The sequence below is a fragment of the Portunus trituberculatus genome, chromosome 47, assembly GCF_017591435.1.
Source record: "Portunus trituberculatus isolate SZX2019 chromosome 47, ASM1759143v1, whole genome shotgun sequence".
Lineage (NCBI taxonomy): Eukaryota > Metazoa > Arthropoda > Malacostraca > Decapoda > Portunidae > Portunus > Portunus trituberculatus.
Genome location: NC_059301.1, coordinates 7,445,776 through 7,473,306, shown reverse-complemented (window position 1 = coordinate 7,473,306; position 27,531 = coordinate 7,445,776). Strand labels below are relative to the sequence as shown.

Sequence of the window (27,531 nt, the reverse complement as noted above, 5' to 3'; positions counted from 1 at the left end):
TTGAATTTTACGCGAAAATATCAATTAACAAAGTTTTTTGTATTTCTATCATGGTATTGACGTCTATATGTATTTCTAATATATTATTGTTATAGGATGCAACTAAATACAAAATGTTGTCAATCTATACATACAATAATTCACAAAATTCAGTGTGCGCAGACTCGAACGCTCCCTTGTCAACAAGCAACATGGCCGAGCAGGCAGAGGCTATGCGGGGCACCGTGGCTTCCATGCTGCGGGGCATTGAGAGGTAAGCACCAAACATACAGCAAATTATTCCACGCTGTGTGCAGTGACGAGGAGAGATGGGCAGGTGAGGGTAATTACCGGCAGCCAGGAGGTGTGGGGGAGTGCGGCGCCAGGTGTCACAAGGCGCTCCTTCCGCCTGCTTGCTTTACTCAGGGAATGGGTTCTCTGTACCATGTGAGGCGTGTGCATGTCTGGGCTGCGTCGCCTCAGTCTCGGCAATGAGCAGGTATCCTCCTGAGGCAAGGTCTGGACTAAGGAGGAAGGGGCACTTATGGAGCCAGTGAGGTGGGCGAGGGCGGGCCAGGCAACACTGGCCGGTTTATTTTTTTTTTGAGGGAAGAGCGGTCAAGGGCAACGAAAATGTGAAAAAAGTCCACTGAGGTGCCAGTCCCCCAAACAAATTGAATAGAAAGTAATTAGAAGGAAACTCCAAAGGATGAAAAAGGACTTTTTTTTTTTTTTTTTTCGATTTCAAATTTTGCGTGAGGAATGCATGTAGTTTTGTGTGAGTGAAGAGAGTTGTGTTTAGAGGACAGGCTGTGACTGCCCCCTTGTGTTGTGAGACACACAGGAAAATGTTCAGTGAGGTCACAGCTGGCTTTAATGATAAGTGCAGAGTAGTTTTTCCATAATTTTCCTTGTATTTAATGGTGTGTGGAGCACCAGAGACCTTTGTGGCAAGATTGTGTAACATTATGGTTATAATACAGCCAGGAAGCCTTTTGTATTCATAGTATTGTTATTGGTAAATTTACCATCTCACACCAAACACTCAGTTCAGGATAAAGCTATTTTTTTCTGGTAGTTTTCGACATGTTTTTGAATGAATCTGCACTTCGTTTCTGTTGCAAATGAATACATTTTTATATTCTCCCTCCCCCTTCCCTCCAAAAACGGTCTGTTCCCTCGGAAAGTACTGTATTGTGATGAAAACAATAAAATGATTAATAGAAAACAGATCAAAATGTATCAGAAGAAAATAGTTTTGTTATCACAAAGTACCACAAAGGTAATAGTCAAAAATTTTGACTTATTGTTGTGAGGTACTCACTGCCACTGCTGTTCACTGCAGGCTGTGCCACCCTATTGAAACTTATCTTATTTAGCTAAAACTAACCTAACCCTAACTTAAGCTTTACCTAACGTAACCTAGTTGAGGTGACCGCTGATATGCCTTCTTCAAAACAAATTAACTTTATCTAACTCAATTAATCTGATTTAACTAAAGCAAACTAGCCTTATCTGAGTAATTCTAAGAAATTAATAAGAAATCATTATATACCTTATTTCTCTTCATAAAATCTGGCAACATAATAGAAACAATTGAGGTGACATTCTGCCTGTTGAGACGTCTTCCATAGACTAATTCAAACCAAATGAGTTTTCTCCATAAATTGCTCAGATTGGTTAGATTTATTATGTCTTATTTTTATTGGTCAGTGGCTGCATGCCTAAACAAAGTAACCAATCATCGCCATTCATTTCACGTGTGTGCAAACAATGTGACAATACACACACACGAATGAACACACATAACGGCGTTCCTCAGTGCCTGTCAATCCATCAAACATGCAGGTGTTGCTCATTATCCCCATAAGTGTAAAAAAAAAAAAAAAAAAATAAATAAATAAAAAAAAAAAAAAATAATAATAATGTTGTCAGCATTATAAACTATTTGCCTCGGGTACATATGGGTTCAAATTACTCAGAATGAAAAGCTCTATAACATGGCAAGGGTGAGAAAAGCCATGTTGATTTTGATGTAAGACTGTAATAGTACCTTCTTATTATTATCATGTATGCATTGGTTGCACACTATAGGGAAACATACTATAGGCAAACTCATTATTGTAATCTAATCATTATGACTGCTCTATAATTCTATGTTGGCAGGTTTTCCTGATCATTGAGAGAGAGACTGAATATCCTATGTGAGGAACTTAGTCCTATTTAAAGTTTTCTGTGTGTGGTAGGAGCAGTCAGGTGACATGTGAGGTAAATTTCTGTGTGGATATGATATATGACATCATGATGAGGTAATCAACATGAGTGCTGGCACATCAGCCATAGAATCTCTTGTGCCGTCACAGGCTGAATGTTTGCTGTCTTTACCCGGTGATGTACATGGCACAGGAATGATGGGAGCCAGGCAGAAATCATGGTTATCTTTAGTGCTGATGCTTAATAGAAACTTTTGATCTCTGAACAAATTAATAGACCAATATCTAAGACATCTTTGTAAATTTAAGTTATCTACCTAAGTAACTTCTGTGTGGGTCACCTTGTGTAAGATTACTGGTCTGGTAAATAGAAAGATAGCTCTTAATCATAATTTTATCTTACATCACACGTATGATTCAGTTTAGAGATCTTGAAGCCTTGTGTAGGTCTCAGCACTCTTCATACCCTTCCCCCAATGCCAGGTATAACCCAGAGAACATTGCCACACTGGAGAGGTACGTGGAACTGCAGGCCAGAGAGAACACCTATGATCTGGAGGCCAACTTGGCACTCCTCAAGCTGTACCAGTTCAACCCTGGCACCTACCAGAGCACAGTGGCATGCCAGATCCTCATCAAGGCTCTCACCAACCTCCCACACACTGACTTTGTCCTCTGCAAGTGCCTCCTTGGCCAGGACCAGGTAAGTGTTGAGTGAATGCAGCTGTACTGTTGACACCTCCTGAACTGTGACTTGTGGTGGTCCAGAAAACTTATCAAGATGGCATTTAGCTCTAACCTGTCAGTTATGTATTCTGCTAGATTACTGTCATTGGTATATGTATATACTTCACACAGCTTAATCAGCATTATGATCAAACTACTACAAGTATTATCATTTGTATTAAAAGTTGCACTATATTGGTGTTTGTTGATCATGGTCATTTTCTATATTTAAAAACATTATTGTTATTTGTACTTAAACTCTGCTTTACCAATAACATCTTTAGATACCATGAGTTGTTATATTTTGTATTTTCTACTATTTTGGTCCTGAAGTACATCTATACATAGTCAGGTAATGTCAACATGCTTCACATACTTCATGACTTGTTAGCATGAATGTTGCAATATATGTTATTGAAAACTTGTCATTCAACTTATTCAGATGGAGGACGACAACATCAAGCGCATCATGTACCTCCATGACCTGCTGGAGATGTGTCAGTTCCGCACCTTCTGGGCGGAGAAGCACCAATATGCTGATCTGGTAAGGTTCTCCACACACTCCTGTCTTGCTACACCTAGAGAGCTTCTCTTGGCTTGCTGTTTTTTTTATTTTATTTTATTTTATTTTTTTTTTTTCTTTTCATTTCCCATTTTAATAAAATTACAAAAACTAAATAATTGACCATACCAGTCTTATATAAATGTTTTATATTTTCAACACTCAAGGAATAATAGTCGCTCACACGCTTGGTAGCTTCCCAGTAACCTGAGTTGTCAAAGATGCATTTCTGGTTCAGTGATACCACGTTGGGCAAAAGACTCTATAGTGAACGGAATATCTGGGTGATGAAGCACACACAAGGAATAATCTCTCTCTCTCTCTCTCTCTCTCTCTCTCTCTCTCTCTCTCTCTCTCTCTCTCTCTCTCTCTCTCTCTCTCGTAGATAGTACAGAGATAATTTAGGTCTAGGCATATACACTCACACTTTCTCTCTCTATCTCTCTCTCTTGTGTGTGTGTGTGTGTTGATCGATCAATTGATCGAAAGAGAGAGAGAGAGGGGGGGGGAGAAGGAGAGATTTGCCTCGTTTTAATACAGATATTCGTAATTCAGTATGATGTACGTTTACTATAGCCTACAAAGTTACAAACTGTCAATTACGACACATTACAAAGCTTGAAGGTCGCCCAGTGTTGTAACGCTGCTCCAGAATTTTTGGCCTACCTAAACCTACACTATTACGTTTTAACTTAAATTAAAATTATGAACATAATTTATTTTTCCTTATAATTGCTGTGACCACGAGTGGTTAACCCGAGGCTGAAAGCCAGTAGGTGATGATTGTATTAGCCTAGCAGCAGAATGATAAAAAAAAAAAAAAATATTGAATAAATCATGATAATTAAAGATAACAAAACAGAAATTGACAAGAGGTTGAGTTGTTCTTGAAATAGCTGCAAGCTGTATTCGTATTAGAGTGCCTTTATTTATGTTTACTAATAGAAATATATATTCTTTGGTGTCTTATAATTAGAATTAATATTTATAGGTCACCAGTCAAATTAGAATCCTATAGATAACAAGGAAAGATGATAAAATAAATATCAAACGGTCAAACCATAACTCTCGAGCAGACTGCAGTGTGTTTGTGTGGGTGGAGGAGCAGTGTCTGACAGAGACAGTGAGAATGCGTGGTGACTCATGACCGACCGTGTAACAGGATGCCGGAGTTCAGCCTATACGCATTTCATATATGTCCAATTTAGAGGTTGTGGCTTATTACCACAGGAAACAGTATTCTATGACATACGGAAACTTAATACGCCGTATTATATCAATATATATATATATATATATATATATATATATATATATATATATATATATATATATATATCGAATATATCACTAAGTAGTAAATTCCTTTTAGGTATCGGAAGTATCGGCTTAAAATAAGCCGATACCGATACCCAAAAAATGGGCAGATACCGCCGATTCCAATGCATCGGTACATTTCTACCAAATACAACACCTCAAGTTCCAAATGGATTGTCTAATTCTGAATTTAATAAATATATTAAGTTTTCAGAGCTCCTTTCCCATCCTTTTATTATCTTAAGTTAGACTGACATGTGTGATTATGAAGTACTTCTTTGCCTCTAGCTTGGCTTTTCAGTCAATCTGTAAACAAGTTTTTAGCATTACCTAAGAAGCCAGTTTAAATAATTTTGTTGCATTCTACAGACAGCTGGCATAAAGGACTTCAGTGACAGCATCCGCAAGTACATCTGCCACGTCATCAGCATCACCTACCAGCACATTGAGAGGCATGTGCTGGGGCAGCTTCTGGGCAACGTTGACGGTGAGTGACTGCCGCACTAGTGGTTCGTGAAAAATTTTGCTAAACATGCCCAGACAAAAGAAGGGATTCAGTAAAATTTAGTAATAAAATTTGCACATTTTTCCTTCTGTTGATATATGTAACATTTTTTTCTCCTTTTAATGAGGGTTCCTTGTAATTATGGATTTCAATTGTTGTCTTACACATTGTATTAGATACTGAAAGTTTATCCTTATAACCTCTTTCCCATTCAGATGCTACCCAGCAGGCATGGATGAACAAGTATGGCTGGAAAATGAATGATGATGGGTGCATATTTGTAGGCAACCAGGAGGAGACGGTCAAGACTAAAAACATCACTGAGAAGATTGACTTTGACTCAGTGGCCGGCATCATGGCTGCCTGTAGATAATTGTGTCAGCGTGAAGCAGAAAGGTGGAAACAAATAAACTGTTTAGTAGAGTAGTTGTCTTTCATTGTCTTATCACACTTGTTGCATAGGCTTATTGTTTTTGAACATGATGCACACTTAATTAAAATTAGGACACAATATACTGATGCTCAAATTGCACATGTTCCTGGGTGGTGTGCCAGACTGCAGTGTTCACTGGGTGTCTCCTAAAGCATAAGGCGCAGCAGCTTTAGTGCGCAAGAAATAGCTCCCTCTCAAGCTGGAAGATCAAAGAAGGAAGGCTCTTAATAATTGTTTGCTGACAACAAATTGTGCATTTTATGTTAGATATATCATATTCAGAAGGAGCCTGCAAGTTATTGTTTTTAACTTTGTTAATTTTAGTCAGTTTTCTTGGAAATACTAATATAAAAGAAATTTGTGCAGGTTTTCTCAACTAATTTTGACGGATAGGTGAACCTGTGCACTTTAACTTGACACAACAAGATCTGACACCTTTGGCTGAGGGGAGGTAATGGATGCACAGAGGTTCATTGGGGTTGTTTATAGGCCATAGTGAAGAGAGAAATGTGTAAGACCATGTGCACTAGTTAGCTCACCTGCATTAGAAATAAGCATTGCACCTCTGGTATTTAGCACTGTGCTTAGAAGGTGTTAACACCCCTATAAACTCAATATTGTGTAATCTTTTCTTTAATCACTTGAAGTTTTTGATGAGTGATAAAGTTGGTAAGGATGCTCAAAATTTACTCAAACTTTGATTATTACTTAGAGTCTAATTCCTGGTTCCACTCTCTTCTCCAGAAGGGACTCTCCATCTATGCCACAGCCTTAGCAACCTCATGTAAATTCTAGGACATCCCTAAGTATATTTTTCTATACATCTCATATTGAAAACAGTTCTTTTCATTTGTTAAGCATGCCAAAGTTGTGATACCTTGCCAGAGTTAAATTTTCTGGCGTTGATCTTTGGACCAATTCACTCTGCTTCAGATAGATTTCCTAGTGTTTTCTATGATGTTTCATCACAAAAAATAGCACAACTTACTTTGTCTTTGTCTGGTAACCCATATTCAGGCAGCCTTGTCCACAAGTTGGACACTTGCCACTGCTATATGTGTCCCAGTCTGAGCAAGGCCACGAAGTGAAGGGCAGTGCTGGGGGCACGGCAGCTATGCTCTCAATCCATAACAGTGGGGCCCGCATATGACTGCATGCACCCTCTGGAGGCAAGAGTTGTTGGAAAGAGTTAGGAGACACTTTTGTCCAACCACAGATCATCAGAAAAATACCTCCTACTATCAGGCATCTTGGGAATTAGAATGATTTTGTAGCACATAACTGAAAAGAAAGGGGAAAAGGTCAAGGTACCCAGTTTTATATGACCTTTCACTCTTTGTAAGGCTAGCATTAGGTACTTTAATTAGCTTTCTAAAAATCAGGAACATGGCAATCCATTTTGTGGTAGGTTGCAACTCCTTGCCTGTCTCAGTTTTTGTGTGAGGCGAATGTCTCTGGTACTCACTCAACAGATCAACATACTCGAACACCTCAAGTCCCTCTCCTAACAAACACCCTGGCTGGTGTTGCCCACCATTGGGGTAATAGTCCACGTGACCCAGCGGCTCTGTCAGGCCACATTCTCCCTGGGAGATAACAATGTCTATGTTAATTCCATGTGTGAAAGCACATCTCTGAGGATATATAGCATTAGTTATAAGAATATGTTCAACAGAGCCAAAAGTGTAAAATGGAAGCTTCTGAAATTAATCCTGGAATCTATTACTACGTACCTATTTCACTGTACAGCCACAAATCAGTGATGCAGTGCTAACATGCTATAATATGAATGCAAGAATAGTGACAGGATAGTAAAGGCAACCAAACTCCATGAACCTTGTGATCATTGAGGGCCAAATAATTAAGTAATTTTGGACTTGCATTTACCTTAAGTTTCCCTCCAGATTTCAGTACTTTGTGATGACCTCTCATAGCCAATTTATCCTACCTTCAATTTGGTCTCTTAGTACAAACTCATAAGCATTAGACATGACACAAGTGCATGTCTCATCAAATGTCAGTACACATGAAAGATCTTTACTAGCGATCCATCATAATACAAAGAAGTTACAATTACTGAAGCCAGACCTAACCTTAATAATGGAGCCACCATTGGTGTGCAGCACGTCCACAAACTCTGCGTCTGTCTTGTACAAGCGTTTATCGTTGGACACAAAGTAGAAGAGTGGTCCTGCAGGATCTAGGCCTGGAGGGAGATACCAAAAAGTAATATATAATACTGTTCATCTCATTAAGTGCACAATGGTAAATATATCAATCACAAAGTTGTATATTCAAAGAAAGGATTTTGACATGGAAGGGCAGCTGTGTTCTGGAGGAGACTGCAAATAGGCTCATGAGATGGCCAACTGATGTGATTCTGATTGAGCATAGTGACTGGGAGTACAAGCCTTCAGAAATAATCTATTGTCTTGAGGATTTATCCATGCCTCAGATCAGTCTCTCAGGGTTTCTTTGAAGAGCCTGAAGTGCAATTACATTTAAACCAACTACCAGTTTGTGTTACCTTTTTATTTCTTTCCTTCTATAAGAGCAGTCTATAAGTAAGTTACAGATATGGTCACAACAGTTTTAACATAACACTAAAGTATTGCACATTTCAGTCAACATAAACACAGATTAAATCCCATGGGTAATACGAGTATAATGCTCATATTTTCAAATGTCATATTATCTATTGGCTTAATTTTCCCAATCTTCAAGTAAGCTAACCTTCAGCATCCATGATACAGAAAAATAGTACATGAAGCTCAAAAAGGTATTGATGCACTGCAACACATATAGAGTATGTACATATTTTGTATTAACTAACTATGTATATGAACAACTTATTTACCCATCTGGCCCCTGATCATGATGTGTCAGTGTGATGGGAGATGAACATTAATGCATTACACAATATACAGTGTCATGTTTTGTTACAACAACTGTGCAGCTGCAGCATAATTGCACAAACTTATTATTACCTAACTTTGACTTAGATGAAAGATACACATTTTTTTTCCTTTTCTTTTAAATTTTTTTATTACTTTAAAAGCAGTCATTGCTATTTGCATTCTGTGATATGAAGCAACAGAATGGATATGTGCAGGTTACAGTGCACACTGACATTTCACAAGAGTAAATTAATCAAGGGCAGCTCTGTGATGATTGATGATGTTATTTGGGTAATGATCTCTGCAATGTATGGAATGTGTTGAGTTTTTGTTCCTCTAAAATTCCTACTGGTGTTTAGAGAATATGCAGTTTGAAACAAATGATTAAGCATTGAAGAAAGAATCTTTCATGATTAATATACATTTCTTTATTAATTTTGCAATAAAATGGAGCAGCACCATGCAAGACACACATACAGAAGACACAGATACATACCAGTGACTCTTGAGGCAAGTCCAGTCTTGATGTACTTGCCAGTGAGGCCGGCACAGTGAGCACCCAAGGAGTGTCCAGTGATGTGCAGCTGCTTGGGCATCAGACCCACCTCACCTGCCATCCAGTCTAGCAGTGATGCCGTGTGTTTGGCAGTCTGGAAGGAGTATTAAATATATCTCATTTTATGTAGATTTTAGCTCATTATTCTGATCTATGTTTTTGGAAATTTCTTCAAGGAGATACCATAGAATAATATGTACTCCTTAAGTCACTCCATCTGGCCATGCACATCATAGGGAGTCTTTTCTAGAGCTGCTTTATAGAGTTGTTACACAAGGATGACACATTCTTTATATACAACGACTAAAATCAGCCTAGTTCTGAGGCAATAACCTTGAATTTTCATTGTTTTATGTTTCTGCAACATAGGATCAAACTATCTGAGAATTTAAAAGACTAGGAAATCAATTAAAAGTCAATGATCTTTCAAAAACTGTTTCCATTGATGATGCCTTCTAAAGATTTAAAGCGAAAAGAAAAAAAATGTAAATATTTATAAGTATTATTCATTCATAGAAGTGCACTGTATTAAGGCGGATTCATACGTGTCAATTTGCGAATGGAATTGCAAGTCGGTAGAGTTTCCGATTGAATGTCGGTGCCTAGCGACCAAGCTAGCGACTGTAGAAACAAGTTCAGTCGATCTGCGACTTTATTTACGTTGTGACATCACAGAGTAAGCTTTAAAAATGTGGTGTCGATGTAGAGAAGATGTTAGAGTCGTTGAGGGAAAAAGAAAACATCTGGAACCCCAGATATTAATTATACAGGAAAAAAAAAAAAAAAAAAGCTTGCTCAAATCATCGTTCGCCGAAATAGCTGCCACTCTCCAGAAACGGTTTTGAGACATTTGGGTCCCCAAGCAAAATGGACATCCCCGGCACATAACCCAGGACCACAGCAAAAACCCACCCGTGCCACCCTGGCCACCGCCCAAAGCCTACAAGCCTACAAGAACCACAGCAAAGACACGTTGTTTGAGATCACACTTTATTAAACATAACTATGAAATATATAAAAAAATCTTTGAACATTAAAAAACAAACCCTACCACCATCCAATAACAACCATAAAAAAATGTAAATAGCATAAGAACTATAAAGCTATGAGGAACAAGCCAAGGTAGGTATTCTGCTATACCTACCTTGGAACAAACCACAACAAGTGGGGAGGGACCCCGCATGAGGAGGATTCCGAGGGCAATGTGTCGCTGCACTTTCCTTTCACTACAGTTACAGAGTCTAAAGATACGCTCAGATAGTTTGTCATTGCATTTAATTCTTAACCAGTCGCTGTCTGGGGACCCCTGACCAGCTCGGGGCCCCAAGCAAAGTTTGCTTGCCTTGTGAAGGGTCTGCCCACAATGCAGGGTGTTGTTGGAAGTGAGGATTGAAGACTTGTCGCAATTGTGTAGTCTTCTCAAGATAAGTGTGTGGTAGACAGTTCTTTCTTTCCTTCTACCTAGCCAGGGACGTATCCACAGACATTTTCTTTTCTGTTGACTCTTCCGGTACGCCAAAAGAAAAGCAACCACCGCTTCAGCATCGTCACTGAAGGAAGACATCTTGGCACGTGTGAACCTGCCTTTACGTTGTGACATCACAGAAAAAGGTTTGAAAATGTGGTGTCGATGTATAAAAGATTTTGGGTTGGTGAGAGAAAAGAGCACATCTGAGAAGTGAATTCTACAGCAAAATAAGCTTACGCAAATCGGCGTTTGATGACACAGGTGTCGCTCTCCAAGAACTGCTTCCCTCTGTGCAGGGTGTTGTTACGTGAGGATTGAATACTTGTCAGGATTTAATTTAATCGCAATCGTCATCGTCACCAGAAAAAGACACCTTGTTGGGTAGCTCTGTTTACATTCACTTTCCGCCAACCAGCCGATACTTCCAGTCGCTATTTTGTGAACGTGTTCCGACCAGAAGGGATCAGTTGACACTTCTAGCGACTTGCAATTTCAGTCGCACAATGACACATGTGACCCCGCCTTAGGCTAATGTTTTAAACATTGGTTGAGGTACTGCAAGGATTTACTCAACAGCAATAATAGATAATATCGACTAGCAGTCAACATGCCGCAGGAAGCACCAGGAATACGTTGTGTACAAAACAGGAATATGGAAATTTGTATTAGTAATCAGTGTGCACCACTAATCTCTCTCTCTCTCTCTCTCTCTCTCTCTCTCTCTCTCTCTCTCTCTCTCTCTCCACTGACCTTATAGACATTGCTCACAGCACTGAAGTACCATGGGGCAGCTGCCAATAATTTCCAGTCCACAGTAATGATGTTACAGTCACACTGCTTCAGGATTGCTGTGGTGGCAAGACAGGTCACGGTCGTCACAGAGAAGGGACACAAAGGTTAAAATGAAGTTTATCAATTGCTTGAAATTGAGAAATTAGGATAAATTCAGGGGAATAGAGAAGTACGAAAGGAACATTTTAAGAAAAGTTATACTGAAGATGACATTCATAAAATAAGCATACAACAGAACATTCAATATCTCACACATGTCTCTGCATGAACAAAATATTGGTGGAACCATAACAATATGGTCCAACAGGATGCATATGGTATGTTCATGATATTGCCTATTAAAGAAAATCAAAGCACATGTCAATATTTTTGAAAAAGGAGTAAAACAATAAGGTGTTGTGACGCTGACGACGCCGCGACAGCCTAAGCACGGGTCCTGCGGTCCACGCATGAGCGGCGAGGTGTATAATATAAAGAGGGAGATGATTAAGCGTGTGGCTATTTTTGTTTTTGCACATTATTTTTCTGTGTCGCAGCCTGGGATTTAAGGAGACACCGGACCATTTCCAAGTAGGGGTCGGCACTACCCCATCCCTTCCAACTCTCGGCACGGCAATGGGGCCTGCGGCCACCAGCATGGCCCTCCATCTGAGGTATACCCCCCTGTGTCGGTCAAGTCAGGGAGCGGCCAATACTGATGGCGGGGCGGGACTCTGGAAGCATCCATGCAGAGCCTCCCATTCATTCCCCACAGAGGTACTTGGGTGTGGCCAGTGCTAGACAGGAACACATCCGCACTCCTCCCATCTGTCGGCACGGCCATGGGGCATGGCGCCCCGTTTGGATAGCTCCCTTATCTGTCAAGGAGAGGCCAGGACTGATGGGGGGGAGGGCGGAAAGATTCTGGAAGCACCACCATCACCATCACTATACAATCACGGTTTTCCTTTTTATCTCCCCTTAGCAGGCTGACATTCTGTGCACCCCTATTCCTACTTCCCGAGGTGCCAGTCGGACCTGCGTGACTGACGCTGCCACGCACGCCCTGCCTGCGTGAGCTGTGTTGTTTCACCCTCATCGCGCCCCTCACGCCGTCGCCGGGAGCAGAGAGGAGCAGAGAAGTGCTTCTCAGGGACCCAGCGGCTCTGCTTGGCCGCTCGTGCCATGCACTCTCTCCCCATCACCCACAGGGCGGGAGCCACCCTGATTCTCCGCTACCTCGCCGTAACACTGACGTGGAACCTCTACAACCAGTGGTGGGGAATCTGTCTACGCCGAGCCGCCTACCACTCACATAATATAGGAAGACTTAACTGTGCATAGTGAATAAAAGGAAGAAAGGATTATGGTTCGCCTGGTTCTCGGGTGAAGAACTATTTAGCCTCTTAAGGCTTACGGCGGGTTCACACGCGTCCAGTCGCAAAACAAAACCAACATATTGGTCTTGTTCAGTCGATTTGTGACTTTCTTTACGTTGTGACGTCACGGAAATTTTTTTTTTTAACAGGAGGGAAACCAGCCAAAGGCAACAAAAGATTGAAAAAAAAAAAACTACTTTAAATGCTGGTTCCCTTAAAGAATAATAGGGAATTAGCCAAAATTCATTGTCTTGAAGAAGTCAAGTTATAGGAAGACAGAAATACAGAAGCAGGCAGGAAATTCCAGAGTTTACCAGAGAAAGGTGTGAATGATTGAGAATACTGGTTAACTCTTGTATTAGAGATGAACAAGGGCTACGCATTAAGAGGCTTGCCCATTTGCCTCGAGACTCGAATCCAGGCCCTCTCGGTTGTGAGCCCAGCGTGCTAACCAATATACTGTGTGTGTGTGTGTGTGTGTGTGTGTGTGTGTGTGTGTGTGTGTGTGTGGCGTCGATCAAGTCAATTTGCGTGTAAATCAGAACTCCATAACTATGTGTGTGTGTGTGTGTATGTTCTGAATGTGCAGAGAGAGAGAGAGAGAGAGAGAGAGAGAGAGAGAGAGAGAGAGAGAGAGAGAGAGAGAGAGAGAGAGAGAGAGAGAGAGGATGGGACGAACATTATGTTTTAAAGTGTTATTTGTGTGTGTATTTGGAGGTGAGGTGGTGAGGTAGCTACCACAGGCGTGAGGCAACGCCGGTGTGACGGAGGTGTGAGAGGCGGGGAATGGCGTAACAATTACTTTAGTTACAAAATAGGAAGGAAAAGAACAACAATTACAAGCCCAATTGTACTGTATATAACCTATTCACCTTAGCTGACAACAATATCAGTAATGGTGATAGTGTAGAAGTGCAGTAAATGAGCGACGACTCTCATAAACACAGTTAGATAAGCAGGAAGACATGAAGGTGGGGGCGAGCCTACCGGAGAGAGAGAGAGAGAGAGAGAGAGAGAGAGAGAGAGAGAGAGAGAGAGAGAGAGAGAGAGAGAATCGGGAGGTGGAGGACAAATCCCAACTTCCCTCTTGCATAAATAATAATAAAAAAAAATCATATTACCGTATATCCTCCTTCTCCTCCTCAGAGAGAGAGAGAGAGAGAGAGAGAGAGAGAGAGAGAGAGAGAGAGAGAGAGAGAGAGAGAGAGAGAGAGAGAGAGACTTTGATTACAGTACAAAAATCAGTACTAGTAATATTTTCAAATTCACTACATCTTTATATCTTTTCAGCAACACCATCCATTCCCTTCCTGTCATTTTCAGATCAGCTTGATCTTGATCTTGATCTTGATGGTACAGGTGACGCAGAATTTCTTCTGGGTCAGGCCTTTGTATCGGCAGCTCCTGTAGGGAACATAAAGAACACCAGACAACAAAGAGGGCAATCACCATCTTTCACACCACTAGTTCCTGCATCTGGCACGCCACATTCTCTCCAGGAACTCTTTCACAGCCTCAATCATCCTTTCATTCGTCTCCCCACACAGTCCCAGCAGCAACACCATCCATTCCCTTCCTGTCATCTCCACTCTGTCATGCCCCAGCTCCCTCAGCACCACTTGCATCATCTCATACCTGTCTCTGGCATACTTCACACACTCCACCACCACATGTTCCACTGTCTCATCCTCTCCCAAGTCACACATCTGGCACACTTTGCTGCGGGACTCTGACCATCTATAATTCCTTGCATTCACATCCATGCACTGTGCCCTAGCTCGGAAGAGAAGATCACCACCCAGGCTTCCGTCATACCACTTTTCATACATTGGGGCCTCTTTCTCTCTATACCATACCAAGGTACTCTTTTGCTCCATCCTATTTCTCCAGTCATCCAGTCCCACACCTTTCACTACTCTGTCTATCTCACTCTTCCACTTCCTTACATCCCATTCTCTACCTTCTCCATTTCTAACAATCATACTCCAGTCTCTCTCTAAATGTCTTCCTTCTACCTGTTGAAAACCCAACTACTTACTAACCCACTCTTTGCTACCAGCCTGACACACCTCTTCCCCACTTGCTACTCCTGACATTCCACAGAAACACTTTTCTCACTATCCTTGCATCATTCATTCGTTCTAACCTAGCCTTATACTTTAGGGTCGCTTTCACATATCTCTCTCTAAAAGTGCTCCAACCCATATCACCCCTAAGGGCCTCTACTGCTGCATATCTAGGTGCATTAAGTGCCATTCTTGCAACTCTATTCTGCCCTATTTCTAACTTATCTAGTTCACTCTCATTCCAAGCAATCACATCCATACCATACATGATGCTCGGAACAGCCACGCTCTTCCAAACTTCTCGCAGCACGTCATATTTACTCGCCCTCATCCTTGCTGCACTTCCTAGACGACCTACCCACTGATTTGCCATACTTATCTTCTCATTCTTAATCTTTACACAGCCATCCGGACTCATCCACATCCCCAGATACTTATATTCATCTGTCTGCTGCACCTCATTCACTCCTAATCTCCACACATGGTTCCTCTCATCCTCTGACCTATGCACAACCATTACCTTACTCTTTTCACTACTAAATCTCACTCCAAAATCTCTTCCATACCCATCTACTACATCAAGCATACTCTGTAGCTCTTCTGCCGACTCACTCATGACTACAACATCATCTGCATACAAGAGCACACCTATCTTATCATTTCCCACATTTACACCTGCATTCATTCTCCTCATTCTAGCAGCCAATTCTTCTGTATATAAGCTAAAGAGGGTTGGTGATACAAGAACGATGATAATAAAAACAAGTGACAAGTAGCAGATGCGCAAGGCGAGCCTCAGCTGTCCCTCATCCCTGAGGTAAACGTAAACACAGCGCGCTTCGACAACAGCAAGTGGAAAGGCAGAGAGCTTTAGACCGTGCCACACCTGCCGCCCTTGCTAGTGCTGTCCCTTACACCAGACAGGCACCATGAACGCCCCGCCCACCTTCGAGTCGTTCCTGCTGTTCGACGGGGAGAAGAAGATTATCAAGGAGGTGGACACGAAGGTGAGGCGGCTTGGCTTGATGGTGACACTGGAGACCCGGTGTTGCCTTCCTCTATCACAGGGGTTCTCAACCTGGGGTACGCGTATCCCCAGGGGTACGTGAGAGGAATTTAGGGGGTATGTGGCAGGTGGCAGGTTTCTCAAAATACTTAAGTTTTGAATGACTGTTAACCGGTTAGTTTAGTAGTATTCAATGTGGCCTATATGTGCTAGGCTAGATGTGTCTTCCACTAGAACCAGGACACGGTAACAACCTTAACAAGGAAACTCTTGGAGTTATGTCACTTGAGAGAAAGCTCTCTTGGATTGCAGCTGCCACACAACCTTGCAAACCTATAATATTTAGTTCTGATTTATTATTTTATATACTGTTCCAACACTGACTTAGCTATCACTGTTACTAGTTACAAGCTGCAGCTAGCTGCAAGCAGCACTGGTTCACTGCCACAATGATAAAAAATTGTCTGATATAGTTCCATTTTGGTAAATGTATTGCATGCTAGTAGCTAGTCACACAGTGTTTCCCTGTGAAGTACTAGTTCCTATCAACACAACCTCATAGTGACATACTCATATGAATTGTAAATTTTGTCTGCTCCACATATATAACATAATTTATATTTAATAAACTAAGTCAATAAACTTTTACTCTTCCTCGTGCTGCATTGTGGGTAAGGAGTACCTACGTGACCAATACGGAAAGACTTCAAGGGGTACATAAGATTAAAAAGGCTGAGAACCCTTGCTCTATTGTCTAGTTCATCATATTCGAGGCATTACAATCTGTGTAATTATAACTGCTGCCAAGTGACAAGTGTCATTGTCTGGTGTTGCTAAGTCAGAAGGTGAAGGAGACAAGACCAGGCCAGACTTAAACTGTTGCAGTTTACGCAGCAAAATATCTACTGTCTTTTTAAGTTTTTAGTTAAACCAGCAGTTACTTATTCAGGTTGTCGGAGCAAACTTTCACCAGAAAAGAAAAATTTAAAGCAAAATTATGCATGTTGCATATGCACAAAAGAAAAAAAAAAAAAAAAAAAAATCTATGGTAGGTTTGAATCTGTTCTGGATTCATTAGGTAACTGTTTTAGTCATATTACATTATTCATGTATTAATTTTCTTAACCCCTTCATTACCGACTCCGTGATCCTGCGCGTACCAACCCCCTCCCCCCAGCACCGAGTTTTTCGAGTGCTCATAATTTCGCATAGGTAGTCTAATGTTCATTTCTATGCCCATATTTAGTCATAAGTATTATTTTTCATGTCTTTTAATAGATTTGGTCATGGGATGTATACTTTTTCAAATCGGAAGTTGTTATACATGATTTCCTATGACCTCGTCTGACATGAATAGCTGGAAGCAGTCCAAAGCACTAATGTTATCCCGTGAGATATCAGGATGAACACCTGAAAAATCTTCTACTAGGGCAGGAACAGTGCCAGGACGATGATCAGAAAAGGGATCAGCCATGAGTGTGAAGGTGTGAGGTGAGGGGCTGGGTGGTGTCTCCTCATCGTCACCATCACTCTCATATAGGTCATCACTACTCGCCTCACTGTCATTTTCTGGCAAATATTCATCATCTGAATCACTTGTGAGGCCTTCTGATTGTGTCAGATTATCATCTGATCCTTGCAAGTCATCGTCAAGAGGGGTATAACTCTCAGAATCACTGCTGGAGGAGCACAAAGATGCCATAATGCGACGCGTGTCAAAGTCAAACACACACACTGATGGGTGGGGCGGTTCACATCACCACCCCCCGCCACCACGGGCCAACGTCCTTGAAACACAAGGTGCCAATTAGTCAATTTGTCACTGTCGTAAATTACAACCATACAAGCCGAGAAATATGAAGCCTTGGGTATCATTACTAAGCAATGAAGTAAGCACGTACTTCATCGGTTCGGCAGTCGAAAACTGACATGAAGTACTATGGTACCTCATTGGTAATGAAGGGGTTAATGGGAAAGGGACCATCCCTCACCAAGCCACAACCTTTCTCTGTTAGCACTGCAGCCTGTTAACTTGCAAGTAACAATCATGAAACATATGTAATCCTCCTGTAATGACAAAGACACAGTATGCAACCTCCTTCAGTGCCAGTGGTGTAGTTTACAGAATTAATCTGGGAATACTGCAAGGGCCAAGTATTTATGGATGGTTGAGGATATTGCTTCTGATCTCATATATATTCAGTGTTGTCAAAATTTAAAATTTATGTTAATATCATTAACAATTAATATTGTGGTATGTGTGTGTCTGTGTGTGTGTGTTGCATGTGACTTTGATTAGTGATGGTCGTGTCCCCACTCCCCAGGTTCCCAATGCTGCCATCTACACCATCAACAAGGAGGACCACACACTGGGCAACATGATCCGCCTGCAGCTCCTCAAGGACCCCAATGTGATGTTTGCTGGCTACAAGAACCCTCACCCTTTGGAGCACAAAGTGGTCCTTAGGATTCAAGTAAGTGGATCTCTTGTGTTATGTACTGTTTTATCTTTAAAAAATAATCAAAACTTTATTGAAAGATTTGTTTCTTATTCTTAACCCCTTCCTTACCGCAAGACCGTTTTGGGGTATGTGTGAACTACACACAGAAGCAACCTTATGGTACAGCGTGACTTGGCTGTGGTACGTGTGTACCATACTAATACATTGATGTGTACCATTAAGCCCTGAGTGGAGATTTTGCCTATTTCAGGCCCCACATGGTGGCAACATCCTGTCAGAACATAAACAAACACTTGAAGCGTTATTTTCAACCATCCAAGCATCACGAGACAACTCCCCATCAGCCAGTCAATATCGGTTTGTTTCTCATGCAGAAACTAACATCAATCATTCCTGTTTTGTTTGAGAGAATGAATATTACTCCTATAGTCCACCTAAGAACATCATTTGTCTGTCTTGGAAAAACTGATAATTTGTTTCCAACTATAAGTAATAGCTGTGATGAGGACAGTCATAACTATGAGACAGATAGTGAGGACATAGTTCTGGAAGACTCCAGATGAGCATGATTTGGATTATGATCCTGAGAAAGAGATAGATACAGTGAAACTGACATTAGTGTAGAAAACCTCTTGGCAAGTAAGGATTCTGCCTGTATGTGAAGTGCGTGCATGCACGGGCCAAGGTGGTGCTCTATGGGAGGGGAATACTTTGTTTACATTGGTGGGTTGCTGCAGTAAGGAAGGGGTTAATATTTGTTTTGTTCTGATTGTGATTAAAATGAAGTTCTTTAGCTCATATTATTATTTGCAAGATTAATCTTACATAATCTGAGCTCCAAATTAATTATGTTTTTCACACACACTAAGTTCTTTTTCCCTGGCAGACATCTGATGCCAGTTACACCCCACACGACGCCTTCATGAATGCCATCACTGACCTCATCTCAGAGCTGTCCCTGCTGGAGGAGCGGTTCAGGGAGGCCATCAGGGAAAAGAAGGAAGGCTTTGACTAGGCACACACCATCCATCCACTAAGAGTAACCCACACAGGGAGAATAGTGAAAGATAGGAGGATCTGGTTGCTATTATCATTATCATCTCTCTCTCTCTCTCTCTCTGTGTTGGTGCTGTTACCACCAGTCTGCTGCTCATCTCCATTGCATATCATATCCCTTCATTACATAATTTCATGCTGTTCCTCATCAAAACCACCACCACCACCACCACCACAGCTTCCTTAGTCTTTAAGGTTATTCATGAGTCATAAGATATTCATCCTCAGGTGAAGAAAAATTGTGGTAAAAGTTTCTTTTGATGTGCAAGTTTTAGCCATGAAAAGTAACAATTATTGGGGTACAATTCCTACATTACATAATGTATATTTTGAAAATTATTCTGAAGTGCTTATTGCCATTATAATTAATTGTGGCATGTCATTTACCTTTAATAAAAAAAATAAAGATAATTTGAGGTTTATATATTCCTTGTAGCTTGAGTGTAGTGTGATTTGTTCATCCCTCTGTGGATGGGTGACAAGATGATGAGCATTCAGATTAGTATTTCTATACAATAAAATTCAGCTGGAAAATGGAAACTGCCTTGAGTTGAACAAATTATCATTTTTTCAATTTTGAGTTGTGAGTCTGAAGACCATCACAACATACTCTACATTTTACTCTTGGTTGAGATTCTGAGTAAATGTGCAGAGCTCATGGACAATATTATTATTACTATTATTATTAAAAATAATAATCATAACAATAATAATATTGTTATTATTATTATTATTATTATTATTATTGTCATTAATATTATTATTATTACCATTATTATTATTATTATCTATCTGATTATCTATTTTTTCATTTCTTCCCATTTTCTTATGTAGATGTCTTCAACAAAGTGCATACCACCATATTCATGAATGTGTGTTGGGTGGTCATGAATGGAAGGCGAGGAGACATTGTGGTGCTGGTGACTGGGAGGGTAATAGGGGCATATTCAGGTCGTGTGTATTGCTAACGCATACAGGGGAAAGTTTTTTTTTTTCTTCACAAGTTAAGTCCCATGTCCCATGGAGAGAGACGGTATGTAGCCTATGTATTACCAGCGCAGATCCCCATGCTGGGCAATCTGCCATCAAACACAATGTAGTGAGTGACTCCAAATAATGACTAGCGCAATGAACAACAAGTGTACTTTGACAGTCTTGAGGAACACATGCACTACTCTTGGTCGCCAGCCATAACCTACAGTGCTGAGAGTGAGAGGTCAGGAGAGCTTATAATATGAATACCGGTTATATAGACTGAGAGCAAGAAAGCAACATTCTCTAGCTTCCGTGGACTGCCTGCGAGCTTTCACACACCGAACACACAAAATTCTCTTGTCCAAGGTAGACACTAAACACTCATCACTGGAGAGGCAAGGCAGCATGGAAAACTAAGCTTGCCATGTGATTGACAAGGCTACTGCCACCGAAAAAGCGAACAATGTGTGCAATTTACTGCATTCTAGACTCGTGACCACCAGCTACACACGATAACTCCCGCACCAAACGCACCATCCTCTTGCTCCAGGACAGCCACAGTAATTCGTCCCTCACCAAGCAGTGAAAACTTGGCGTGGTGAGCGCAGAAGGAATCCCTGCTTAGTAACATCCAAAGTGACTTGCTTGTGACCCTGGCAACAAATGGGAACAATACTACTATGGATCCGAGCAGTGTGTGTGTGTGTGTGTGTGTGTGTTATTCATTACGGTTGCCTGCTGGTGACCCAGCTAGCCTTTCCCCTACGGAGCGAGCTCAGAGCTGATACTGACCGATTTTCGGGTAGGACTGAGACCACATCACACACAAAAACCACACACACACAAAAAAGAGGCCACAATCCCTTGAGTTACATCCCGTACCTACTTGCTGCTAGGTGAACAGGGGATGCACATTAAAGAGGCTTGTTCATTTGCCTCGCCGCGCCCAGTGTGTGTGTGTGTGTGTGTGTTTCACTGTTTGATCTGCTGCAGTCTCTGACGAGACAGCCAGACGTTACCCTACGGAACGAGCTCAGAGCTCATTATTTCCGATCTTCGGATAGGCCTGAGACCAGGCACACACCACACACCGGGACAACAAGGTCACAACTCCTTGATGTACATCCCGTACCTACTCACTGCTAGGTGAACAGGGCTACGTGAGGAAACACACCCAAATATCTCCACCCGGCCGGGGAATCGAACCCCGGTCCTCTGGCTTGTGAAGCCAGCGCTCTAACCACTGAGCTACCGTGTGTGTGTGTGTGTGTGTGTGTGTGTGTGTGTGCGAATTGCCATAATATATAAATGATGTTACAAAAAGTGTTGGATCAGAATAACAGGTGGAGCATAATTAACTTTACAAGGAGAGTTATGTTCTGCTCTCTCTCTCTCTCTCTCTCTCTCTCTCTCTCTCTCTCTCTCTCTCTAGCAGCTATCTTTGGTCCTTCATTCAATACTGAGCTAAGGCAGTGATCTTCAATCTTTTCTAAGTCCATGCATCCTTCAGACAGCTTAGGAGTGATTCACGTACCCTCACGACTTGTACAATTAATTTGAAAAGAATTGAGTGAATATTTTCTTTTCTCTCTAGTTTTAAGACTAAAGACATAATCAAAGTTATATTCTAAACACAAAAAAGTTATCTGGTCCTAAGCAATTGTTATAAAAATACTAGAAAAAAAAAAAAAAACGCATGCCAAACACATGTAGGGCGAGGTGTGTCTGAGTGTAATATACTGATATAATACATGAATTTGCAATACTTTAGTTTAAATTTCAGTTATTTCTTACATGACAGCTCCTAAAAATCGTTTCCTACATAGTACGCTTATGCACACTAACCACATCATGTACCCTCCATGCAAGGTACACTCAAATACTCCGGAGCAAAACTGCCTTGCCTTGTTTCATTGATCAGCCGAGTCTTGCATACTTTTAAACCAAAGCCATTTTGCATTTGTCATTGACGATACTTTTCTAACACATATCGTATAATTTTTGCACGTTAATGTGAAATGATGTTAAAATTTCTCGAACATTTTCACATACTATTTGAAAGGAAGGCGTAATGAACAGTAGTTGTAGTAATATTCATAATTCAAGTATTGCTTCTGCCTCTAAATAATTTTCACAGGTTTATAACTCATCTCTACAGGCCAGTGTGTCTCCAGCCCTTCTGAACTCCTGTGTACCTACATTTCACTTTCAATCTTGAACCCATTAGTATTTCTTGTTCTATACCAATTATTGAGCCTGGGAATGTTGCTAAGTAAGCTTTGCTATATTCCTTATAACATTGTTTTTCAATCTTTTTGAAGCCCATATATCCTTTCAAGAACTTTTGAGAAAAAAAAATTACATTGGTATTTGACATTTCCTCTTGTTCTAAGAATGAAAACATATAACAAAAAAAAAAACAAAGGTAAGGAAGCAGGTTTCATATTGTTCGTTATGCCACAGTTAGCACCGCACTTCAAGGACAATTTCTGTACATACCCGTCTTGGCGTCCCTGATCCAGGCTATGAGCCCGTCGTTACTGAAGCCATGGTACAAGACGTGCGTGGTTCGGTTTGACTTCAGCGGGGACGCCTTCAAGTTGGTCAGGTTGCCAAACACCAGCTGATAATATTTGTTGTCTGCGGAGTTCTCTCTGTGAGGCATAAAAAGGAAAAGTTACCTATCATCATATACTTACAAAAGAACAAAGCGAAATAATAAGTACAGTTGTCGCAAAACATTATACTGTAAAACATTTCATGCCTACAAATGTAAAGTAGATCAATATACCATGGACTAATGTTCTGTTTGATACTAAAAGCTCTGCAAAGATCACGGACAACTGATGATGCGATGGGCAGAGGCAAATGTCATTCACCAATTTATCTTGTCTGTTATATTTCGTACAGGATGATGCAACGCGCCGAGGGATTGTTGTGCACACCATATTCAGTTCGCCCTGCCTTCTTTCACAGAGTCGAGGCGAACTGAGGAGTACATGAAGACTGAAATAGTTTAATAGGGCGGCTTGGAATAAAGAGACAGCTGAGAGGGATGTGAGCAGAGGGTTTAGAGCTCTTTGTCCTGCAGTGTAACTGTAGAGGTTAATGATGATGATGATGATGATGACAATAGATAACTCGTTTCAGAATCACGATAAAGGCAGAAATGTGGTTTCGTGTTGCTTCATTATAGGTGACTTGTATCCATTACGTTCTATGTGGATATCATTGTGAGTCTTGTCAAGGAGGCGGTCACTGAAGACCTAACCTGGTCCACAGGAGGAAGCGGATGTCGCTGACTTCGGCCCTGGGGGCAGCGTGATGCGTCACGGGGATGAGGTCGTTGGACGCCTCATGATCAAGATCGTGGAATTGACGTAACGATGCTCCCGCCGCCACCACTGCCACGGCCGGCGAAAGTCCATGGAAAATATGGCAAAAAAAAAAAAAAAAAAATCAATTATTCAGTAAGTAGTACTACTACTACTACTACTACTACTACTACTACTACTACTACTACTACTACTACTACTACTACTGCTACTACTACTACTTCTCTTACTACTACAATTACTGCTACTTTTACTATAGCTAATATTACTCTTGCCACCGCTGCCGGGGCTGGTATCTGTGCAAATGCAATTGCTGTTGTTGTTGTTGTTGTTGTTGCTGGTGCTGTTACACTACTACAACTACTACTGCTACTACTACTGCTACTACTACTACTACTATTACTACTACTACTACTACTACTACTACTACTACCTACTGCTGCTCCTGCTGCTGCTACTGCAGCTGGTGATAACTATATAACTAAATATCATCGGTAAAGACTTTTTTTTTTCATACAATATGGACTTTTCGCGAGAATGTACAGGATAAAGGAGATATTTTTTGAGTATTCCCCATCTGAAAGCCCACCCGTTAGACTTAGGGCACCCTTACCCCGAGTAGAACCCCTTCCTACTCTGACCGCGGGTAGGATTCGAATCTGTGCGCTTGGGGCCCCTCGACCTTCAAAGCACGCGTGGTTCCACTGTACCAGTGGCCTTTATCTTTATAACAGCCTTCAGTAAGTCTGGCAAGTTTAATATCGCTCTATATGCTATGGCTAACTTTTCTGGGGAGCTTATAAATAAATAAATGAATAAATATAGATACATAGATAAATAAATAAATAAATACATAAATAAGTGAATTCAATAAATTAAAGGAAATAAAATAAAAAAAAAGAATATATATATATATATATATATATATATATATATATATATATATATATATATATATATATATATATATATATTCACTCTTTGACACGTCAAGGCGCTGTAAGCCAACACCAAGACTCACCAAGCAGCAAAGTGAGAAGACCTTGGACCATCATGACGACTCAGTAACCAGTGCGGCCTGTGCTGACTGACTGACACTTGCCTGCAGTGCCCGCTTCTTATTATTGCGGTGGTGAACAGGATGAGTCACACTTGCATGACGCCCTGCACAGATTGGCCGCATTACCACCTCAAGTCCTCAGGTCTCCGGTAGGATGATGGCATGTGTGTAATGCTGGTGAGGGAATTATTCAACTAATATCAAGTGACAAGGGTGAGTCTGTTTCTAAGTCAACAGCTCCTCTGCCTGGTGACTCTTCCATTGATACAAATGAATAAATACACACGCTACTTTAAAACACTCACCTATATATCAGGAGGTGCTGGGAGTGGGGCATTGTTTAGTCCTGCGAGATCAGCCATATGCTGCCTTCAGCACGGCCTCCGACGCCAGAGCGCTGGGAAACATCATAGAGGAGAAGTAGGAAGAAGACGACGACGAGGAGGAGGAGGAAGAGGAGGAGGAGGAGGAAGAGAACGAGTAGAAAGAGTAGCTACAAATACTCTTCCTCCGACACCATCGGCGAGTGCCGACCATCGATATGGAAAAAAGTAAATAAATCAATAAATAAATGAATAAATACAACTAATAAAAATGCGCCTTATAGACTGATATATATATATATATATATATATATATATATATATATATATATATATATATATATATATATATATATATATATATATATATATATATATATATATATATATATATATATATATATATATATATATATATATATATTGAGCGTGGGATCGGGCAGACGTCCACGCGTTGGTTCGAACCCCACCATGTACCGCCCTGGAACTTTGCCATTTGTCGAGTGGTTTAACGTTACGTACATGTCACCATGATACAGAGGTTCTAGGTGGTTACACCAAAGATGCGCTTGGGTGGTGATATGGGCCCTAATATGGTACCACTATACATAAAATTGCCTGCGCCATTAATGGGTGGAAGCTGAACAGCGCTTCCCATACATACTCTTCAAGTTACCTACAGGCGCTATAGGCCATTAAAAAAAAAAAAAAAAAAAAAAAAAAAATATATATATATATATATATATATATATATATATATATATATATATATATATATATATATATATATATATATATATATATATATATATATATATATATATATATATATATATATATATATATATATATATATACATTATGCAGCAGTCATTCATCATGCCATAAAACATATTTATTCAGCAGTCACGCATTAGATCATGAAACAAACAAAATAAAGTATACAAAACAGTTCAGCTTACAGACCCTGCAGGTAAGAAGAGCAATGCGAGTACTAACACCTGAATTAGATCATCACACATGCGAATATAATACTACTTTGGTGGAGAGGTCCCAACTGGCGGATTGTGAGTGACCATACTCCATACTCGTATTAATATAACAATGGACCACAACACATTTCGCGGCTTTACTTCCTCTAGACGAGAAGTCATTGCTTATTATTTATTTAGTGGATAAAAAAAAAATTTACTTAATTGCTTTGAAGCAAGTACATAATATTTTGCTCACACTTCAGCTCACTATCTGCGATGCCACGAGGAGAGCGATCGCGGATTTTCAGTGGAAGTGTGATGTAGGGGGAGAAAGAAAGTGTGATGTAGGGGGAGAAAGAAATGAGAGTGGCGAAAAGTTATAAAATAAATAAAAATATTTAAAATATTTAAAATAAATAAAAGAAATAAACAAATAAAAAAATATCTAGAATGAATATTTCGTAAAGTAATGCAGACGAAGGAGAAATCATGAATACACTATTGAAAGCCAGGGGAGACTTGTGAAATGTACAAATGATCAACAATGATTGTTAGCATAGAAGAAACACACCAGGGCTGGTACTTATAAAACTGTCATACTGCTATGAAACTGTCATAAGCCAACAAAATGGTGGATATTTGTCATAAATGATTCATAAGCAATATGAATTTGTCATAAACGCTATGAGTCTTTCATAAGTCGGTGTCTCACTATGACAGGGTGAACCCTGTTATAAGGGCTTATGAATCACCCATAAGTCAGCATGGCGGAACTACAACAACATCGTGTGCGTCAACCAAGGGTGTTTAGAGACAGGAAAGATGTGCTAAATGAACTCAGTAATCGTGAACTCATCAAGAGATACCGACTAGACCGTGCAGGAATTGTTTTTGTGACAAATTTAGTGCGAGAAGTGCTCTCATGACCAACACTGACAAACAAAGCTCTCACTCCTGAGATGAAGGTGTTAATAACATTAAGATACTTAGCAACTGGAAAAATGCAACTGTGCAATGGTGATGATCTAGGAGTGTCACAACAAACTGTGAGCAGGGTCATCACTGAAACACTGGATGCCTTGTGTGCACCTCACATTTTGAACACATATATACAGTTTCCTGCTAATCACCATCAACAGCAATCAAAGGCAGAATTTAGGGCAATTGCTGGGTTTCCGGACGTTATTGGTGCAATTGACGGAACTCACATAAGAATTGTCAGACCAAGTCAGTTTGAGGCAGAGTACGTCAACCGCAAGAGATACCATAGCATCAATGTACAGGTGGTCTTTGATGCCAAATATAGGATAGTTGACTTGGAAGCTAAATGGCCAGGCTCAGTTCATGACTCTCGCATCCTGAATCAAAGTGGGTTAAAGACCATGTTTGATACGGGTGTTGTACCAGCTGGTTGCCATTTGCTTGGAGACAGTGGGTATGGGAGCAAGACTTGGGTGCTGACCCCATA

At 40.6% G+C, this 27,531-nt stretch overlaps 3 protein-coding genes across 4 annotated transcripts; 2 read left to right on the top strand and 1 right to left on the bottom strand.

Annotated features, from left to right (window-relative positions):
* The first annotated feature begins 158 nt into the window (after positions 1–158).
* LOC123498013 (eukaryotic translation initiation factor 3 subunit K-like) lies at positions 159–5,725 on the top strand. The gene is made up of 5 exons (XM_045245087.1): positions 159–253; positions 2,676–2,895; positions 3,361–3,462; positions 5,167–5,284; positions 5,518–5,725. Exons 1-5 carry the CDS (start codon positions 192–194, stop codon positions 5,673–5,675), a joined length of 660 nt encoding a protein of 219 aa, XP_045101022.1. The 5' UTR covers positions 159–191; the 3' UTR covers positions 5,676–5,725.
* Positions 5,717–24,833, bottom strand: LOC123498010 (pancreatic triacylglycerol lipase-like). Of its 2 annotated transcripts, none has more exons than XM_045245082.1 (9): positions 24,728–24,833; positions 23,643–23,775; positions 22,871–23,025; positions 11,407–11,504; positions 9,129–9,282; positions 7,829–7,941; positions 7,159–7,321; positions 6,724–6,898; positions 5,717–5,934 (listed from the first exon to the last, which is right to left on the bottom strand). In XM_045245082.1, exons 1-9 carry the CDS (start codon positions 24,759–24,761, stop codon positions 5,868–5,870), a joined length of 1,092 nt encoding a protein of 363 aa, XP_045101017.1. In that variant the 5' UTR covers positions 24,762–24,833; the 3' UTR covers positions 5,717–5,867. The 2 variants fall into 2 exon arrangements, with proteins under 2 accessions (XP_045101017.1, XP_045101019.1); XM_045245084.1 differs by having other exon boundaries at positions 7,201–7,321; positions 24,728–24,832.
* On the top strand, positions 15,674–19,807 carry LOC123498014 (DNA-directed RNA polymerase II subunit RPB11-like). Its single transcript, XM_045245088.1, has 3 exons — positions 15,674–15,879; positions 18,203–18,352; positions 19,227–19,807. The coding sequence occupies exons 1-3, from the start codon at positions 15,802–15,804 to the stop codon at positions 19,353–19,355; spliced, it is 357 nt and encodes a 118-aa protein (XP_045101023.1). The 5' UTR covers positions 15,674–15,801; the 3' UTR covers positions 19,356–19,807.
* Positions 24,834–27,531: the final 2,698 nt, after the last annotated feature.

Excerpts from the sequence above, each read along its gene's own strand:
- LOC123498014 (XM_045245088.1), top strand. The coding sequence starts at position 15,802 with ATGAACGCCCCGCCCACCTTCGAGTCGTTCCTGCTGTTCGACGGGGAG. Across the intron at positions 15,880-18,202 it reads TCAAGGAGGTGGACACGAAG|GTTCCCAATGCTGCCATCTA; the intron begins GTGAGGCGGCTT and ends CCCACTCCCCAG. Across the intron at positions 18,353-19,226 it reads AAGTGGTCCTTAGGATTCAA|ACATCTGATGCCAGTTACAC; the intron begins GTAAGTGGATCT and ends TTTCCCTGGCAG.
- LOC123498013 (XM_045245087.1), top strand. The coding sequence starts at position 192 with ATGGCCGAGCAGGCAGAGGCTATGCGGGGCACCGTGGCTTCCATGCTG. Across the intron at positions 254-2,675 it reads ATGCTGCGGGGCATTGAGAG|GTATAACCCAGAGAACATTG; the intron begins GTAAGCACCAAA and ends CCCCAATGCCAG. Across the intron at positions 2,896-3,360 it reads GCCTCCTTGGCCAGGACCAG|ATGGAGGACGACAACATCAA; the intron begins GTAAGTGTTGAG and ends CAACTTATTCAG.
- LOC123498010 (XM_045245082.1), bottom strand. The coding sequence starts at position 24,761 with ATGATGGTCCAAGGTCTTCTCACTTTGCTGCTTG. Across the intron at positions 11,505-22,870 it reads GATCAGGGACGCCAAGACGG|CAATCCTGAAGCAGTGTGAC; the intron begins GTATGTACAGAA and ends TTGCCACCACAG. Across the intron at positions 7,322-7,828 it reads ATGGTGGCTCCATTATTAAG|GGAGAATGTGGCCTGACAGA; the intron begins GTTAGGTCTGGC and ends GTTATCTCCCAG.